The following is an 18,730-nucleotide window of genomic DNA, read 5'->3' as shown; positions in this document are numbered from 1 at the left end:
AGCAAATATTAACTACTACTGTGAATTAATAACTTTACTACTGTTACAGGGCATACAGTCGGTGCATGCAACGAGTGCATATCCTATAACCTACTTAGTAAATTGATAAGATACTTAAATTATACAAGAATGAACATTGTATTTAATGTATGCATATCCAGTGATAAATTGGTGTTTTCACAAGTAAAGTAAATATAACTTTTTTGTTGTTGTTGTTGTAATCAGGTATGATTTTGTTTTTACAACTAGTCACCAAAAAACTTGAATTGTCAGTTGTTCAGGTCAAAAAAGAAGAAGTTTTTTCTGGTATTCATAGGAAACCCATACTAGATCAAGAAGCCCGAAGCCCAAGGATGGAACAGGAAGGTTTTCTTCTATGTTGTAAAGCTCAGCAGATAAAAACTGGATGACTTTCTGCTGTGAATTATGATTTCATGAGCACGTCATCCAGAGTAGGGCAAAATAAAAGGCAAATAACTGCGATTGAAGATTAATGTGTTCAATGCAATGTACTGTTCTACAGATTCAGATAAGCCTGAGGCTTTTCATTTCAGATGGCCTTCTTTTTTATAATTTCAAATGATTACCATACTATAAATCCATAGCTCCCTGCAATAGAATGCACAGCAGACACTGTGCTTTATCTCTGTCAGTAATTGGTTTTCATGATGAGACAACAGAGTTTATAAATGTTTCACAACTCTTTCAGAGAAAATTTACAATATATGTGAGTTTTCCCATTCCTGGTCACCTGACTCAAACCAGTTCTCTAATTCATCTTCACCCAAACTCCTAGTAGCATGTATCTACTGGAAATCAGTTTATTTTGGTGTCTTAACTCCGGCCTTTAATTCTTTATCTCTCTGGCAGTGTGTGTCTTTTAGCGCCGTGATGGAAGACTTGGGGATCTCCCTGCAGTGTTACAAAGGCATCCGGAGGAGGTCACGACCTCACGGCGGTGCGAGGTCCGCTTGCATCTTCTGTCAACCCAAACGTACTTCAAAGAGGGAGGGAGCGAGACGAGATTCCAACACTTAAGCTTTGAATCAGAAAAGAAATGGAAATGCAGAGACTGGTATCTGATCATTTTCCAGTTCTCTTTTATTTTTTTGTGTGGGCCACCAGCAGCTATGACGTTATTTCCTGAGCACCTGTAGACTGCTTGTGTATGGATAACGCATTAAATACTGTACCGTAAATGTAGTTGACAACACTTTAGCCTTGTATCAACATTAATAATGTTAAAACAGGTGATGACCGCAAGAATGAAATCCCTGTCATAGTGCAAACCATCGATGTTCCCTCATGGCTGTAGTTTGGGTTAAGGCGTCCGCAGAGTTGAATCTGCAGACTTTATAGAACCTCCCATCGTTTAATGACAAAAATTCACTGATTTTAACAATAAAAAGACTTTTGCATTTTTTTAAATGGTTTTAAATGATTTCTTGCTCTCGTTTCTTGCTGGCAGCAGTGTGTGTGCGTTTCTTGTAGGCACACACTGAAGTAGCTTCAGGGAGGATTGCTGAGCCAACGCTGACCTGCGAAAAGAGATAACGACCTCTAAGGAAAGACACAAACACACCTGCTGTTTTATAGCCTTCCAGTACCAGCATCTCAAACATCAATCCTGACACACAGACACACACACAGACTCCTTACAAACACCTGTGATCATGATGTCATCCCGGAGATGGATCAGAAAAAAGAATATAATACAGGGAGAATGGAAGGACAAAGTGAAAAGGACGTTTTATAATGCTGTAAGCTGTAAGGAGGTCAAAGACAAACACAGTTTTTTCCTTCCCTTGAGAGTAAAAGTCTTGTTTTTCAATAAGCCTCCTTTTTTTCAGCGTGTCTTTGTCAAATTTGACAACGTGAGGAGAAATCGTGTCTTCCAGGAGTGACAGTAGATCCCAGTGGATGTTTGCATGCCACAATGAGATTTATTACATTTAAGTACATTTTAAGCTTGACATACACGCTGCAGTAGACCCATCAGCAGATTTAGAATTTACAGCACCAAGCCTCAGACTGAACCATAAAATTAATAAAAGCCTATATTTTGGAAATACAGAATATTCCCATTAGTATTCTTTATAAAAGCTTGGTTTTAGGGATGGAGGCTTATGACAGCTTCATTTAAATTTAATATTGTTTGACTACTGTACACATTCAGTGTGTCTTTATTCCCCTCTCTTACTCAAACAAGAGATGTCTCAACTGACAGGTGAGGATTATGCTGATGAAAATGTTCTTAGGAGCCTCAGCAGTATTATCTCTCAGCATTACTAACTAATTCACGCACCCCTGCTGGAACTCTACTCCTGAGGACACGGTGAAGGATACCAACTTTGACACTTGACACACATCAAACGGATACCCCGGCACAGCACTGATTAACATATGTGACAACAAAGTCTTTACTGACAAATCCAACTCTCATTCCCCTTTTGGTCAGTCCCCACATTACAGTCAAAGCTTCCCCATATCAACTTTTGTTCCTGTCCTCTTGGACTTTTTTTTAAGATCAAAGACTGAATAACCAGCTCTTACCCAACCTGTGTACTTTTCATGACTGTGTCCTCCTTTTACCATTTGAGGCTTTCCGCTCACCTGCCCTGAACTCTAGCTGGGTGTGTGCTCTGTCCACCTTTGTGCCTGAAGCCATCTGCTGTTCCTTTCTTTCAGTTATTGTATAAACATTACTGCAATCGGTTTTAGAGTTAACTCCAGAATATTACAAACCAAATGATAGTAAGGAAGCAATTCCAAGGGGACAGAAACTAAGACAAACTGTTAATGGATCATCTTAAAGTTTAAGTCTTGATAATGTCAGGACATTCAAAACTGACCTTCACTTCCCTGATCTTAGCAGCTAATGCAATGACATTTCAAACAGGACAGAGCACTAAATGCTGTAAATAGCTTATAAATTGTTGGAGTCAGAGGTTTTGTGCTGTCGTTTCTCTCTGTAGACTCTGTATGCTGGTTTGTGTGTATCTTGAGAGAATTCGACCAAGCGTTTCTTAATCTCTTCATGTAATGAGTTTTCTCTTTTTTGGTATTCAGATTAATTCTGGGATTGGGCTCAGTCCAACGTAGCGTTTGGTTGCCCCTAATCTCCTAACCCCATAATTCTTAATCAAAACCAAAGGCAGTATTTTTTTTTATCATTATCTAATCCATCACGAATGAGGCCATGGATTACAACTCCAACCTTGGCATGCTGCTAAACTGACCGTTATTGCTAAGCCAGGATGTCCTCACCTGACTAATGCTCTGTTGTCTCTGGCTTAAACTCTTCGTCGCAATGATCTCAAAGCACAGAGCTCTCAACCTGGGGAGGTGAAAGAGAGATGTGGAGACATGAAGGGATTGTGGCGTCTGTCTGTTTTTGCTGTCAGTAAGTTTGAAGTTGTGGGGGAAGAAGAAAGCTGTCAGAAAGCCTTCAGAAAACAAATTTTAAAAAAAGGTAAATTACAGAGCCTGCTGTTTTCCATTCAATGCCAAAATGGAGAAGTAGAATGCACTTTCTCTAAGGTGGTTTTGAGAGTCTTTAACAAAGAACAGGAAAAACTCAGCAGGACAAAGTTTAAATTTGATTTCATCACATTTCTGGAGAAAAGCTTGTTTCTCACCAATTTAAGTCCTTCAGACCTGTCAGACTTTGTCCATGTATTACAATATAAAGCTCTTAACTGTACATGCAAGTACAGAAGGCCCAAATCTAAATAATGACTGCGGAATAAAAGAGGCACAGACATTTGAGTGCGTCCCATCCATCACAATGTAATGAACAGTCTCTGGGGCTGATAAGGCACATCTCTGTCAACCTTCCTGTCAATGAAGACAAACGAGAGGGAGGAGGACTCTTAGAGGCGCAGAGCATTATTTATCTATCCCCTTCTGTTTCTCCCTCCCTGCGCCTGCCTTTCTCTCCTGCTATGTGAAGTCCTGGCTGCAAAAATCCAGGGTGAATGCTGCCATCTGCTGGTGTGCAGGGGAACTGGGCTTGTGAATAAAAAACTGAAAACTTTTGAAAACCTCTGCAGTTCTTACACGGGACGTTCAGTTATTTATTTATTTTTTCTTAAATAGACTTTGCAGACTCAAGCTTTATCTGGCGCATATTATAAATATGCTGGGATTTATAGTTAGCGTCCGATTTAGGACCCCTCTTTATGCATTTTCAGTAAAGCATTTTACATTTGAAAGCTTCATTAAAAATTGGTTCTCCGGTAAAAACTCTCTATGTCTAAATGGCTTTTTGGCTTTTAAATGGTCCCTATGCTACTGGGTCACAGCACAGATATTTCTAGATACACAGTTTTCCCTTTAATTCTCTGACAACGATGGGATGATGAAACCCCAACTTTTAATTTGTATCTAATACAATAAAAAAAAGCATATATCATTCTAAAGCACAATGTAATATTAACTTAACCCTTATCCACTACCAGTATACAAAACATGTTTTGTATACTGTTAGGTATACAGGTATTAGGTGCACCTAAACAGTGTATCACCTAACCCTTTTAGGTTTGAGCTGGAGGCTACTGCAACCCCATAAATCAAAATATAAACACACAAGGATGCCCTGTTTTGTCGTCCACATGAGCTATCATAACACGAGATGCTCGTTCTGAACAACTGCCTCACTGCACAGCTATTGCAAAGCCCAACACCATCCGAGCGGTGTGACCGTGTCACTCATAGCAGTGCCGCAGCTATGGGCATTTTTGCGGGCTAAAGTCATGTCATCTGAGACTTTTAATTGGGCCCGGGCCGCCACAGGGGGACAGCGGACGGCATTCCTCCTCTGCCTGCGCCCTGTGTTGCTCTTCGCTGCGTGGCTCTGTGGATAACATGCACATGCCTGCGCAAACATGAGCTGCTGGAGTCCCTCTGACTGTCACTAATGTATTGACGCCTTGGCTACGTGCTGGAAAACGTAAACTTTGATAATTACAAAATAATAGAGTTATAGTCTCAAGATAGCGGAGGTAAGCTCTCGAAGAGACAGTGGTGCCATCTTTGCTGGGATTTGCGGATTGACGGCTGAGACGCCTTTCTTCTGAAGAGACCTCAACATTGACCTCACGGGAAGCGGACCGAATCGGTGTTGAGGACTCACACTGCTACCTGATTTAAAACTTTAACACTGACTTTTCTGCGTCGAATTCTTGCTGCTTCAGGTAATAATGACTTGTTGGCACAGACGGTGCATTTCAACTGTTGGGTGCGTGCAGAAGAGGTGCATATTTATGGAATATCCTATAGTCTCCATCACAGTTTTGATTAAATAACGTATAATACGGTTGCATTTAGATGCATCACCTGTGTTGATCTGTCGCCAAAATCGGACCTTCTGTTTCCCTACAGAAGGACGCATTATGGTTTGAAAGAATGTTTCTTTGCAGTAGAAGGTCACTGAGGTGTGTTGGCTGAGACAGTGAGTGTACCAGGGTTAAAGCAGGCAAACGCACTGTTATAAAAAGCCAGTACATTCACTGGAAAGCGGAATGCAAAATCCAGACCTCAGAGCCAGTCTGTCAAAGCTCCCAAATTATTTAATCCCACAGCTACTCCAAATGCATGATGAAACCGACGGCTGTGTGCCTGTATGTGTGTGTGTGTGTGTGTGTGTGTGCTCTGATAGGGCTCCTTTGTAGTGGTTTTAATATCAAAGGGTTTGCTGTACACCTGCTGAGTTCAGTGTTTAGTTTCTCTGGTGAGGTAAAATCACATTAATATGCTGGGATAAAAAAGAGTTTGTGCGTTCCATGGCAGATAGAAAATTTCTAGTTCTACATTCCTGGTCTTACTACCGATTAATCTGCTGATCTGCTGAATAAGCTGAGATGTGGAAACAGTTAAAAAAATTATGCCTTTGAATTTCTTAGACAGAAGGAGACATTTAAAATCAAGAAAATGCAAATTTCACATCATAAAACATTGAAAAGATGGAAACTGCTACATTCATGAAGCTGGAAACTACTTTCAGTTAGAATCTCTGAATTTATTAACAGTCTATTCGGATTTCTTTATTTCTTATTAGCTGATTAACTAACTGTGTCATTGTAGCATCATCACTTGTCTCTCATGGGGTCATTTGGCTTGTGTTAACAGCTTTGTTGTGTGCCTGTGACCTTACAAAGGGATAAATGATCACCTCAACCAGAAGAGTGTCTCCTGATAAATCTGAAGTTAGAATTGCCTTCAGCCTTGATGACAACTCAGGTAAACACACACAAATACATACTGTAGGTGCACACTCATATTATGCTTAGTTCACTGAATTTGGAAAGTTACTTTAAAAATGATAACACGTTACCGATAACTTCTGTTGTCAATGTAAGCAATCTTTTTAATCATTTCAATAATTTAACAGTCACTTTATTTTTTATAACAAATTATTTTAATTTGTGAGAAAACAGAAATAACAACAACTTTCAGATGCTGTAGGCTGTAGTCTAGGTGTTTCCTCAGGTTTGCCACAGATGGTGTGCATGTGGGCCTGTGCAGGTGCTATTCCATCAGGGATGGTTAAATGTGAGTTATACAGCTGTCAAATCAAACCTTACCTTTACCACCCTTACTCTAAAAAATGCTGACTTCATGTATAGACAAAAGTGTGAATCTGTTATAGATTGAGGAGTTACATTATCCTCCAGTACGGTCAGTGCTGTATGTTTCTCCCAAGAGCTTAAAACACACTAAAAAGCAGCATAAGAACAAATATATATCACATTGTCCAAAGCTATGTATCCACAAGGTAAAATAACACAGTTTTATGATGAGCTTATAGTTTCTGGTGCACATCAGTACTTCCAGTGTGTGTGCATTTTCATTGTTTTGAGGTGGTTGCGTGCCTTCCAGTTTTTATGAGCTTGTAACGTGTAACCTCCGTCACAAGTCTGTGAGCACCTCTGTCTCTACTCTCTAAAATGATCAATGCAGATGACACAGAAAATGGCAGGAATTGTGGCTCAGCAGTGCATAGTGGGTATTGATTCTGGAGAGTATGCCAGTGTTATGGTTATCTATCAGCAATTTGTTGTCATTGTACAGACCTCAGTCCAACACTACATTACAAGGGCACTAACTGTGGATGTGCCCTCCACGTGCATTACTGAGTACTATGAGGAGTACTATAAGCTAAGGAAATTTACATCACTCTAATCATAGCAAATGCACACATATGTTCAAATGCTTCGGGTATAGCACTGGCAGGTTGTTTAGACCATTTAGGATTTATTTGATTGGCAGGTGGAGATTAGTAGCAGTTTGGCGCAACAGTTAGCACTGTTTCATTTCACCAAGAAGGTCCTGGTTTAGAGACTAGCAGCCTGCTGTGTGAAGTAGGCAAGTAGGTTCTCTCCAGCTTCCCTCCACAGTCCTAAGACATGCTTGCTAGGTTTAATGTTGTGAATGTGACTACCTGTGTTAGCCTTGTGATGGCCTGGCAACCTGCCCAGGATTTAAAGCACCTCTAGCCCAGTTACTGGTGGAATAGGCTCCACCTCCCCCATGACCCTGACTTGGAAAGCAAATTTTCATAGAAAAGGCCAAATGAAAAATTGTCAAAATGTAAGCCTATCTGTCAGCCTAGCTACGATAGCTTTGCTATTTCATTTTTTGGAAGGATTCCTTGCACAGCCGAAAAACTGCAAAGTAATGGTAACATGTTAAATTCTACAAGTACTTGGATTACTGCACCTGTGTAATCACAAAAAATTGAATTAATAAATGTAATCAGTCTACATTTATCTCACGGTAACTGTAAACAGATGTAAATGTTTACTTTGTATTTTTTTATGTAACTGTTAAATTTAACAAACACAACACCAGCTATCGAATGACACACGCACAAATCTGTGTTGCAGTATCCGAAAATGAAGTTAACACATTATTTTGAGGATAGTTACGTATATAGCATTCAACACCAAATAAATCCCGAGGTTCAACTTTCACTGCATTTCCAGTATGTGGGGAACATGTGAATGATACAACCCGCACACCCTGTGACTTTGACTGTCTTCATTCTTCTACACTGTAACTGAGACAGGTGCTCTCTCTATTTCTGTATGACCATAGCATATTAAAGAAAGAAAAAATCACACGCGTTTGTGTATGTGCAGCTGTGTGCTTGCATGCATCTGCATGCGCAAACATATACAAGTCAGCTGATAGTCCGTATAATATTCCATCATTTATTAGTACAAACATAAACAGTTGTCTTTGTCCCTAAGTAACACACACATACAAACACCTACACTACCTATGGTTCTAGGTGCTGTCTGTCAGGATATTTTACTGCAGTGGGGCCAGGCACTGGGACAGCAGCTGCAACTATGCAATGCCAGAGTCGGGTTTCCTCTCTAATACTAACAGTGTCCCGCTGCCTGATTCACTGTTCAGCTTTTAGAACACTGGTCTAAATTTATAAGCAGTTAACAGTTCCAGTCCAGCTCCACCCTCTGATCCCCCCCAATCCCTTGTCTTTCTCTTAGGAAACAAGATGAGGCCACAGAAGAAAGCAGATACTCAAATATGTCTTTCAACAGAGACCGATCGTCTCATGATCATCTGCTTGTAATTCAGTGTCTCTTCCTGAATTATCATTTTTTTCATTATACTATATCAATATCCATTATCATTCATATCCTCCTGATAACTGAGGAAAAATGAATCTTCCCATTGAATGTTTTTTGTGATTTCCTTTCTCTATGGAGCTAAAAGAGGCCACCCAAACGCATGAGATATCAATGGAAAGACCAGAGTGTCCTCTATTTAGTCCATCTTATTAGGATAGCTCAAATAAGTCAAAAGATATAGACCAAAAACAATTGTTTATTACAGAGGACATAAATGAATAGGATGGTTCTCATGAGGATATTATGAGGATAACATATATGGATGAATGGATGAATGGTCACAGAGGTCTTTGCTGTACGTAGGTGTAGCTCTGGAGCTGCTCAGACTCTAAACCTCCAAAGTCCAACTTTGGATCTTCCCTTGGCAATCATGTTGTTGTGTCTTTGAACTCATGTTTCTCAGCAAGGGGGCTAAGAGCTGTGCTCTGTTTGGGGATCATCCCCTAGGCCTTTCATGGCTTCATGCCTGGCATAGTTATAACCCCACACTGTGTCAATTCTAAGCATGAGAACTGTATTTATTCCACATCATAATTGCCCCCATGGTTTTTGGCAGGCCGTCTAATTCTCCTGCTTTTAGAAGGTTGCATCATCCTGGGATTCTCCACATGTGTTCCACAACTCCAGGGGGGCATTACTATCAGGGCAGAAGCTGGGGCAGACAACCTGTCTGTTTCTGTCTGGCTTCCTATTTATCTAAACCACTCGCTGTCTATACATGTGGTCTGTTTGTTCTGCTTACTTTGTTTGCCCTGCTTACTTTGTTTGTCTGCCTGCCACATAGATGTCCCTCTGTATTCTTATCCTGCCTGTCTTTCAACCTGACATCTCATTACTCCTGTTCAGTAAGAGGACGTGGCTCATTTATAAGTGCAGCACTATGTTGCTATGTTGTGGTGTCATACAAGAGACCCATATAGTGTTTCAATTTTGGCCACTGTAGAACAAGTGGCGCATCCAAGGAAAACACTGTTATCTGTCTTTTTATGGGAAAAGTTATAAAAAGTTATAACTAAAAAAGCAATAACAATAATAATATTGACACATTCTTACTTTACTGGCACTAAATTTAGCCATTAATGTTACCATGCAGAGTTTAAGATTACAAGTTTTCATTCACACTTTCTTTTTTTTTTTTTAAGAGAGGCCTTATGCTTCAGACTGTCCTTCACCAACAGCAGGTGAAATGATAAACCGTGCATTGTTTGTCTTCAAGGTTTGATCATTTAGAAAGTTCATACAATTCTTGATTTTGCAGTTGTTGGAAAATTATTAGTTTTGTGCAAATTCCAAGCTTCTGTAGATGAATTATGATAAGACCTGATATATATGAGTATCAGAAGGAAGGAAATCAGCACTGGGTGACAGTGATCAGTAACAGGAAGAGACTTCTGAGAGAACCGGGCTGGTCCTGCTGTGAACAGCTGGAGATGAGGGGGAAGAAAAGATAGAAAACAGGAACGGTGAGGAATCATGAACAACTGCAGAACAAAATGCAAACTATGGGAGACAGCAGACAAGAAAAGTGTAATCTTAAAAGCAGAGAGGGTGTCTGTCTCCTGAACCCACACTGGGAGCTGGTTCCACAGGAGAGTCCTGATAGCTTGATAGCTGAAGGCTCTGACTCCCATTCTACTTTTAGAAACTCTAGGAACATAAAGTAAGCCTTCATTCTGAGAGCAAAGTAACACAGTACAGTGAGACACTGAAGATATGACGATACGTCATCATTCAGGGATTTCAACAGGATTTTACAGGCTCAACCGAAGGCTTTTCATTGAGGTTTTAGAACAGCCAGATAACAGGTAGTTAAGCCTAAAAGTAGGGTATACGTTTTAGTTTTTCAGCATCACTCTGAGACAAAAATATTTCTAATTTTATCATATTTTCCATGGATAAAGGCAGGTCTAGAGATTTGTTTAAAGTCAAATGACATATTTTGGTCAAAATGACACCAAAGTTGAGCTCATTCATACTTTTACTTTTACTTCAGTGTATTTCAGGTGAAAATGTTGTAGGTTTCGGGCAATTAAAATTATCTGACATCTGCAGTTACCGCGGTTACTTATTTTTAGGATTTTCAGCTAAACGTATAACTTCTCTGAAGAAGCATTTTACATATTGGAATACTAAGCAGTGTAAATTCGCATCACCATCTCAGATTTACATGTGGTATACAGTATGTTAATGCATCATTAATACAGCAATTAGCACTAAATAAAATACACAAAACCTCTGTGCTATTCTGAACAGTTTTTTATCATTTAAATTCTTTTGTTTTTTCAGTTTTCTTTACAGTGTTTTCTGTTTACATCTAGTAGACTCTAGTAGAGCTATACTTCTACTAGGTGGCAAAGGTAGTATAATGTTATAAGTTTTATATCATTTGAAAATCTACAATTTCACTGTGACAAGCTTTCTTTTGCTATAAATGTATTGTAACATTATTTTGTAATGTTACAACATTATGTTGCGCAACATTGTAACATTTTTACTCTAATTAATTCTAAATGAAAGATGTCTCAACAGATGTAAAAGATGTGGAGGACCTCTCCCAGACTTTCCCAGATCTTGAACAGCGGCTACAGGTATCTGTTCACCATGCTGCATCCTACAGCAGTACTGATGCATTTGTTTGCAGTACAGCACACAAGAGGATGAATACAGCAGAAAATTCACAAAGCTAAGAATGTATAGCACTGCATGTGGATTTCATTAAATTGCTTTAATCTCACTGTTGTCATTGTTATTTGCTCCATATTGTACAAAGTTACATCTATAAATACTACACAATTTCTCCGACAACATTTTTACTGAGGTAAAAGAAGCAGATCAGAAAATATGTAAAAAATAGAATAGAAAATAAACAACAGTTGAAAAGAAAAAAACATACATTGGACATTGCTGGTTACAAATAAATTGGATACTGCTGGGATTTTCCTTCAAATCTCCATTGTAGTCAGGGAAGCAGTTGAATCTTTAAATATGAACCAACCTGGGTTGTAGTAATCAACCTCTGTAAATTGAAAAAACAAAACAAAAACCCAATTCACTCTTTGCCCTCCCCATACGGTTAGTGTTGTCATTGAATTATCCTTCATCGAGTATCATTGACAGGGGCACATAAATTGTATGTGGAGTACCAAAACAACAAGAGTATCAAATGATAATGGTACCAGACCATTAAATATAGCTTTCAGACAGTGTATTATTACACACTACATACAAAGAAGAGGCTTTGGAAAGTTTGGAAAGTGTTTTCTTGTTTACACAATATACACATATTAAAAGGATAACTTGTGGGACCTTCTGCCTTATTTAAGACAGGATTTTAGTGGTTATAAAAAATAAATTTACTCAAGCTGAAAGAATTAAATTAATCTAATTGGCTGCTAACTAAATGTTCTTCTCAGATATGATGATTTTAAAGCAGATTTACTCTTTTGGACTGTTGTTGAGACAGCCAACAACAAAACTGACGGCTCAAATTCCAAGAAACCGTAAAGGACACGGCGTACCATACTCTGATATGATTCAGAACTAATACTTCATCTCTCTCATGTTGCATGCTTTACATCTTTTATTTCTCTCTGACCTTTTGCAGCCAGTGCCTCCTTGTGTGTCTCTGAGAGAGAGCGTTCAGGTGTACAAGGAACACTGCAGGATGGCAAGAGAGTTCCACCAGGTCAAAAATGAGATTGCTGTGCTCGAGGATCGCAAGTAAGGCACTAGTACAGTCGCTTCCATGTTAATCGCAGCAACCCTTTTAAGCCATGTTAAAATACAAAGTCGAAGCTCCTTGTGACAGGGAGCTTCGACTTTGCGCAGCGTATCTCACTCCAAATTAGAGTGCCAGGACGTGTACTACTGAGGTCGAATTATTGCTTAAATTTCTCCGAACTCTCCAAAGATTTAGGAGTTCAATTCCCACTATAGCATTACATTCACTAAAAATAGAACTGCAAAGTATTTTGGATCAACATGTCCACCAGATGGCACAGTTAATAGCCTGTATACAGTATTTTGCATGGAAACCATCAAGAGCATTTCCCTTAACATGTTGTTTTAAAGGGTGATAATTTAAGACTTTCAGGTGTATATTTCCATTTTTGTTTTTTAATTTAATTCTTTCTAATTTTGTTAGAAACAACATCAAGCACATGCGAAAATTACAGTGTGCTAGGTTTCTTTGATTAGTTCAGAATCATCTACTGGGAGGATATTACATAAAGTGCAGCTCTGGTCAGGTTTAATTGAACAAGAACTATTGTAAGCTTTAATACACAAACTCATTGTATGTTGGCATAAAAGTGGGGATGTGTTACACGCACGCAGTTGACAATGCACCCTGTGTCCCCAGCAGCTGCGGGTAGTTTTAGCAGTGGGATTTTCATGGGCCTTACTCTTACCCCACCACCACACCTACATACACACACAGACATGCACTGACACAACCGAAACCACTTCACAGTTCCTAAATAGAGAACAGCATGCGGACTCCGACTTAGCCTTGAATCTAGACGAGGTGGGTAAGGCTGGTAGAAACTCCTGTTTCTTCACGCTAGCAGTCGGAGACATTCACGGTCACATTTATACTACATGACAATCTGCTTTGTAATGCTATACTATAAAATTTGATATGGTGACTTAACTTTAAAAATGTGCACACTGTTGTCCTCAAAAATAAATAAATACCTGCAAAAAATGAGGTGCAAGTTATACTAATTTATTTTGAGTTTGCAGTAAATAAGTTACATGAAAGTAGCGATACACCAAAATAAATGAGCCTGTATACTTCTTTAAGTTAAATACACTTTATACAACCAGCCCTAATTTTAGAAACAAACTCAGAAAGTCAGTCCACATGATCTAGTTTGGTTTAGATAACCAAAAGAACTTAAACACTATATTTACATATTGTGTTTTAAGAGACAGAGATCTCATGTTGGGTTACATTCATGTGTTAGATACAACATGCACATACAGGAAGAACCGGTTTTTAACATACGAGCCACAATCCTGAACATGAGCACTAGCCAGGACTCCTTCAGCTCCACAGTCATGGATGCCTGCTCCACTTAAACCTTCACAATCTTCTAAACCACACAAACATATCCCTAAAAAACAAAATCTAAACCTGAAACAACAACAGTACTTATTCAAACACTACTTATCAAGCTTAATTTTAACATTAACACCCCCATGAGTTCTGTCATTGAAGAAGTTTTAGAATCAGTATATGTCGGCTTTAAAAACTATTGCAAATTAAGCTAAAAGCTTTCATTGACATTAAGTCAGTACTTTGTGTTTACGGCATAAGATTTTCCTGATGTTGAAACTTCTCATTAATAGAAATGTTTTTTTCACCAAAAGGAGGATATGCTTACTCTCTATTCTGAGCATTAAGAGAAATACATCATACAATACTTCCTTTATGGGGAAGTGCACACAGAAAGAGGAGGGCTTGAGACATACAGTGAAGTTTTGCAAGGATGACTACAGGAACAACGCTTTAACACAGTGGGGAGGGATTTTCCAGGACGTACTGCTCCTTTTAGTCATTCTCAGACAAGTACACACTAGTTTGATGGAATTCATATTTCATTTACCTTCCAGTTTCTAGATCATCTCTACGTTCAGTGTTTTTGTTGCCAGTGGATTTAGCCTTATTCCAGTAAGATACACAAAAAGGTTCAAAGTTGGTCAAAGGGAAATACAAGAGTTTACAAAAAGTTCTTTGACTAATATTGGGGCTTTGGTTTTTTGTTGGGTTTTTTTTTTTTTGCGTGTGATGAAATCGTGACATGGCAGATTATGCAAGATAGAGGAGCTGACAAAACTGGTTTTATAGCCAATATCTCAGACAGTGTGTGAGATATCGCCCCCTCCCCCCCAATTTTTATAAACTTTGGTACACAAAAGTAACAAACAGATGCTTTAATAATAAGTTTATTTGTATGTATAGCACTTACACATGATTTAAAAGTACTTCACATTTTAGATTAAACTACCCAGTAAGAAAGCGTTCATGTCCCAACATACAAACTCGGTTGACACATACAGTATTGCTTTAGTTCATACACACTACCATACAGACAGGTCAATTGAGATATTAAGCCTTTGTGAAACATCATATTGTAATACTGCAGGAACCATAAGCACTTTGCTCTTTTTATTCAAGCAACAAAGCATCCTAAAAGTTTTGCTTACTAATTCAGATCAATTTTCAGTCTGATTTAGTCTAAGGAACTGAAAAAAAAGAGTGTGGCTGTACATGCTTTCATCATACTTTGCATACTTTCGTACTTGCATCATATTTTCAACCAGTTTCTTTGTTTGTGGCTCACACATTTTGTTCAGGAAATAAATTGTGCAGACCTGTTTTAGAGTGTGATCCAAGACCTCAGTGTATACCAGAGCTTCCCTAATACCAGCATTTCAACAATTTAAAGTCCACTACTACTCTCAGTTAAGTATGCTTCTCACTTAATGCTTTTATCCCATTAAAACTCCTCACTCTACCTGTTGTGGATAATACATATCATTTTTCTTTTTTTTTTCTTTTGTTGCTGTTCTGTAACCTAATAGTAGCTGTAATACAACACTCACATACATTCATAGATGTCAGGGCGTTACACGTAGTACCACACTGTACACATAGCATGTCCATGCAGTACTGCTGACAATGTCTTTCAAAGTCCAAAGGCTGTTCGTTTTTTTTTCGCCAAAGGAAGTCAGATCACGCCGTCTAAACCTGCTCTACAGTGTTTCAGTTCGGGTAGCTTTATTGAGGATAGTATTTATATTTGGTTTAGGAGGTTATTGTGAGCCCACATGGACTGGAATAAGCGTTCCAGTGGGCAGAGAAAGATTTTATTTCTGTATACATCATTATGCCTGAAGAAAACATTAGAAAGGGATGAGGTTTTATTGAAAAGAGTAGCTCTCGGAGGTGCCATCAGTATTTTTTATGTTATTTAATAGAATACAAAGGATGGAACAGAGTTTATTTACATCTTCCAAAAAACGGATGCATTCTCCAAATGTAAAAGAAATCTATTAAAAATACATAGGAGCGGGTTTGTGGTAGCCACCATGTTCCTCTACCATATTTGAATACAGTGCCTGGAAAGGACATCTCTCTTCCCGCTCGTGCTGTTTTACATATGTGGCTAGAGACCGGCCACATACGTAGTAGGCAGAGGAGAAGTCAAAGGCATTTGTGTGCCATGCAGGGACATTTGATCCATGCTTGCACCTTCAGACTCAAGATATGACTCATTATACCTATGTTTTATTGTCAGAGGAGTCCCCGTTGTCTCTGTCATAAAGGACAGAGACAACACCACTGGCCTCTTAATAAAATATTATCCTCTTTCTACCTCTTCCTTCCAGCCTAATCTCCCAAATTGAAGTCAAGGCTCTAACACATAAAAACATGCATAAAAATACTTATTTATTCCCAATATTGTCGCAATTACTTATTGTCAGTAGATTAGACAGCTGACAACAGGCTAAACAACAACAGCTGATTATAAGCTAACATTATACCAGCTAATGCTAGGAACTTAAAAAAAAAATCACACTTTCCCACCGATAAACAAATTGATTAAACTCTCACATTGTATGAGAATTTATTCACTAAATCCCAGAGTGCAACAAAGTTACGTCCACTTCAAAGACAGTTTCACCAGTCCTGGCTAATAGCAACTAACATTGGCTAACAGAGGCTAACATTAGCAAAAACAGCAGTGTTACTGACAGAAAAATTCAAATATCCACAATAACTCATCTCAGTATGAATGGTCAACAATGAGCTCTGACTCATTGACCTCTATTGGACTCCTTTCACAAAGTTTTACAGCCTTTTCCAGTGTAAATAAATGTGGATGCATTGACAGCTGAAGTAAACAGTGGACTGACAATCTACACAGATAGTTTTTCCTCTATCTACCGAGAACTACCGATATGAGGTACAGGCTAAATTTAATGTTTTGCATCTTTCTTGGCTGATTAAAACATGTTTATCCTAAACCAGCCACATAGCTAGGATTATGACTGCAATCTGAATCCTACTGACATTTAGCAGTGAAAAAATTTACACACTGTAAGTTTAAGTTAATAAACTGTGATCTTTAAAACATTTATTTTGATTTCAATCCATTTCAGTGCCATCATGACCATGAAGTCTTTTTGTTCAGGGAGCCAATAATAATGTACTTATGCACAGATAGATCTTTGATCTGTGGCACATAAGCCTTGGAGCGCTCAACATACTTTGTTATCTGCATTTATACCACTCATCAACAAACTATATTTTCCTACATGTGGAAAATGTTGTGAATAATACACAGTATTTACTTCCACATAAAAATGTTAGTTATTTTTTCAGGTCTGTGAGTGATTTCCCCTCTTGGTCCTTCCTGTGAGTTTGCATTGTTTCTGTGTTTATTTTGGCTTCCCCCCCAAGTAACCAAAAAGCTGAGTACTCGAAAATGCTCATCTGCATGAATTTGAGAAATCTGACTTTTCCATGAACTGGGAACCTTTCCTGGGTATTTCCCTGCCTCAAACCGAGTTTATTCTTGGATGTCAATAACTGGCTGTTAACATTTTCCCATTCATCCATTTAGGCGCAAGTTGCTGGCGGAAATGGTGGAGGATGAGAAGGTTGCCATGGAGATCGCCCATTTGGAGGAGGAGTTTCGGCGTCTGACAGAGGAGAACCGCACCTTGGTCACAGTCCATAAAGAGCGTGCTAAGCAGCTGGAAAGGCTCTGCGTTAACAATCGAACGAGGCAAGACTCCTCGTGACCTCGGCCAGAACCTAAGACCACCAGACTCTAAGCTGACACTAGGGCCAGGAACCAGGAACAAATACTCAGCTAGTGCTCGTTTTACGCAGTCACAGTCTGTGAATCAGCTAATTACACAGAAAGCTGTGGTTTCTATTCATGTCTGAGTCATTTGTTTGAACCACATACATGCAGTTATCAAGTTGTTTTAGTGATTCCACCAAGCTATTACACACTGCCAGTTAACTGGGTACTGCTTTGTCTCTATATGATTATGCATAACCCTCCTGGTTGCCAGTGGAAAATCTAAAAATACAATATTTCCATACATAGTCAGTTGCTGTGACTCTGATATCTGTCTTAGGTCCGGTGGAGACTCAAATGTTTTGTCTGAGATCTGCTGAGGGAGCCAAAGGTGGTACGATGTGGTCCAAGTATTTTATTTAAGGAGTGTTTAACCTCCTCTCCCTCTCTCCTACACCCAGCTCATGGATGAATGTTTCACACACTGTCAGGCATCTGGAAAATATAAGTATTTGTGAAGAACAGAAATATAATGGGTGACTAAGTATTTCACAGTATATGCTGCAACACAACACTGTAAGACTTGTACATTTTCTTTTTTTTCTTTTTTTTTTGAGGTAGTGTATGTAGTAGAAACAGGGAAATGTACAGCATGACGAACTGTTGGTTATTGTCCTCATACAAATAAAATGTGTTTTATTTTGACACTCGCATCAGTTCCCTATTTTCATTTCTCCAAGCCAGTGTTATGTGTGTGTTTTTATGTCCATAGTGATTACAAAGAAAAGGGAACTAGATTGTTTTTTTATGTCAAGATTAGATCATTCTGGAGTTACGAAACTGTCATCTGATTGGCTGGTTTGACTCTTGACAGGCTTCCCTGTTTCTCCAAATCATGTGATATTAGAAACAGCACTTTGTAGTTTTGCACTGCTGTAGCTCCTCCATTCACTGAAGCTGTCCCTTTTCTTTACAGAAAACCCATTGTCTACAGTAACATTCACACCATTGTCTGACGTTATGACTTTTCACCTCCTATCACAGCAATTTCATCAGTATTTTCTTGGCCAGTAAAAGTTGCTGACACATATAATTATATTAGCTATTCAGATACTGTTTGATGCATAATAATGATAATGTGTAATTATATGGGGCAGCGGTGCTCAAACAGGTGCCGTGTGGAACCACTGGAGGATGGAACACAGACAAGTGGGTGAAAAATATGAAGTGAAACTAATGTGATTTTTTTTTTTT

The 18,730-nt window shown here is 38.8% G+C and overlaps 2 protein-coding genes across 8 annotated transcripts in view; both read left to right on the top strand.

Annotated features, from left to right (window-relative positions):
* grik1a (glutamate receptor, ionotropic, kainate 1a) overlaps positions 1 to 1,428 on the top strand; it is a 36,065-nt gene extending 34,637 nt beyond the window's left edge. For all 4 annotated transcript variants that reach the window (XM_026182213.2, XM_026182211.2, XM_026182214.2 and 1 more), the window contains one exon: positions 871 to 1,428. In XM_026182213.2, the coding sequence (XP_026037998.1) occupies positions 871 to 1,038 (168 nt within the window). In that variant the 3' untranslated portion in view covers positions 1,039 to 1,428. The remainder of the gene's footprint in view (positions 1 to 870) is intronic.
* A 3,262-nt stretch (positions 1,429 to 4,690) lies between these two features.
* On the top strand, positions 4,691 to 18,189 carry map3k7cl (map3k7 C-terminal like). 4 transcript variants are annotated; one of them, XM_080307111.1, is made up of 5 exons: positions 4,691 to 5,195; positions 6,159 to 6,240; positions 11,175 to 11,245; positions 12,262 to 12,377; positions 17,291 to 18,189. In XM_080307111.1, the coding sequence occupies exons 2-5, from the start codon at positions 6,165 to 6,167 to the stop codon at positions 17,469 to 17,471; spliced, it is 444 nt and encodes a 147-aa protein (XP_080163237.1). In that variant the 5' UTR covers positions 4,691 to 5,195; positions 6,159 to 6,164; the 3' UTR covers positions 17,472 to 18,189. The 4 variants fall into 4 exon arrangements, with proteins under 4 accessions (XP_080163237.1, XP_026038576.1, XP_080163238.1 ...); XM_026182791.2 differs by having other exon boundaries at positions 4,693 to 5,195; positions 6,130 to 6,240; XM_080307112.1 differs by having other exon boundaries at positions 4,694 to 5,195; positions 11,187 to 11,245.
* The last annotated feature ends 541 nt before the right edge of the window (positions 18,190 to 18,730 follow it).

Source organism: Astatotilapia calliptera, chromosome 10 (assembly GCF_964374335.1).
Source record: "Astatotilapia calliptera chromosome 10, fAstCal68.1, whole genome shotgun sequence".
Lineage (NCBI taxonomy): Eukaryota > Metazoa > Chordata > Actinopteri > Cichliformes > Cichlidae > Astatotilapia > Astatotilapia calliptera.
The sequence above is the reverse complement of the archived record's forward strand: the minus strand, read 5'-3'. Positions and strand labels throughout refer to the sequence as shown.

Coding starts and splice junctions, on each gene's coding strand:
- map3k7cl (XM_080307111.1), top strand. CDS start 6,165: ATGATCACCTCAACCAGAAGAGTGTCTCCTGATAAATCTGAAGTTAGA. Junction 11,246..12,261: donor ATCTTGAACAGCGGCTACAG/GTATCTGTTCAC, acceptor GACCTTTTGCAG/CCAGTGCCTCCTTGTGTGTC. Junction 12,378..17,290: donor GCTGTGCTCGAGGATCGCAA/GTAAGGCACTAG, acceptor TCATCCATTTAG/GCGCAAGTTGCTGGCGGAAA.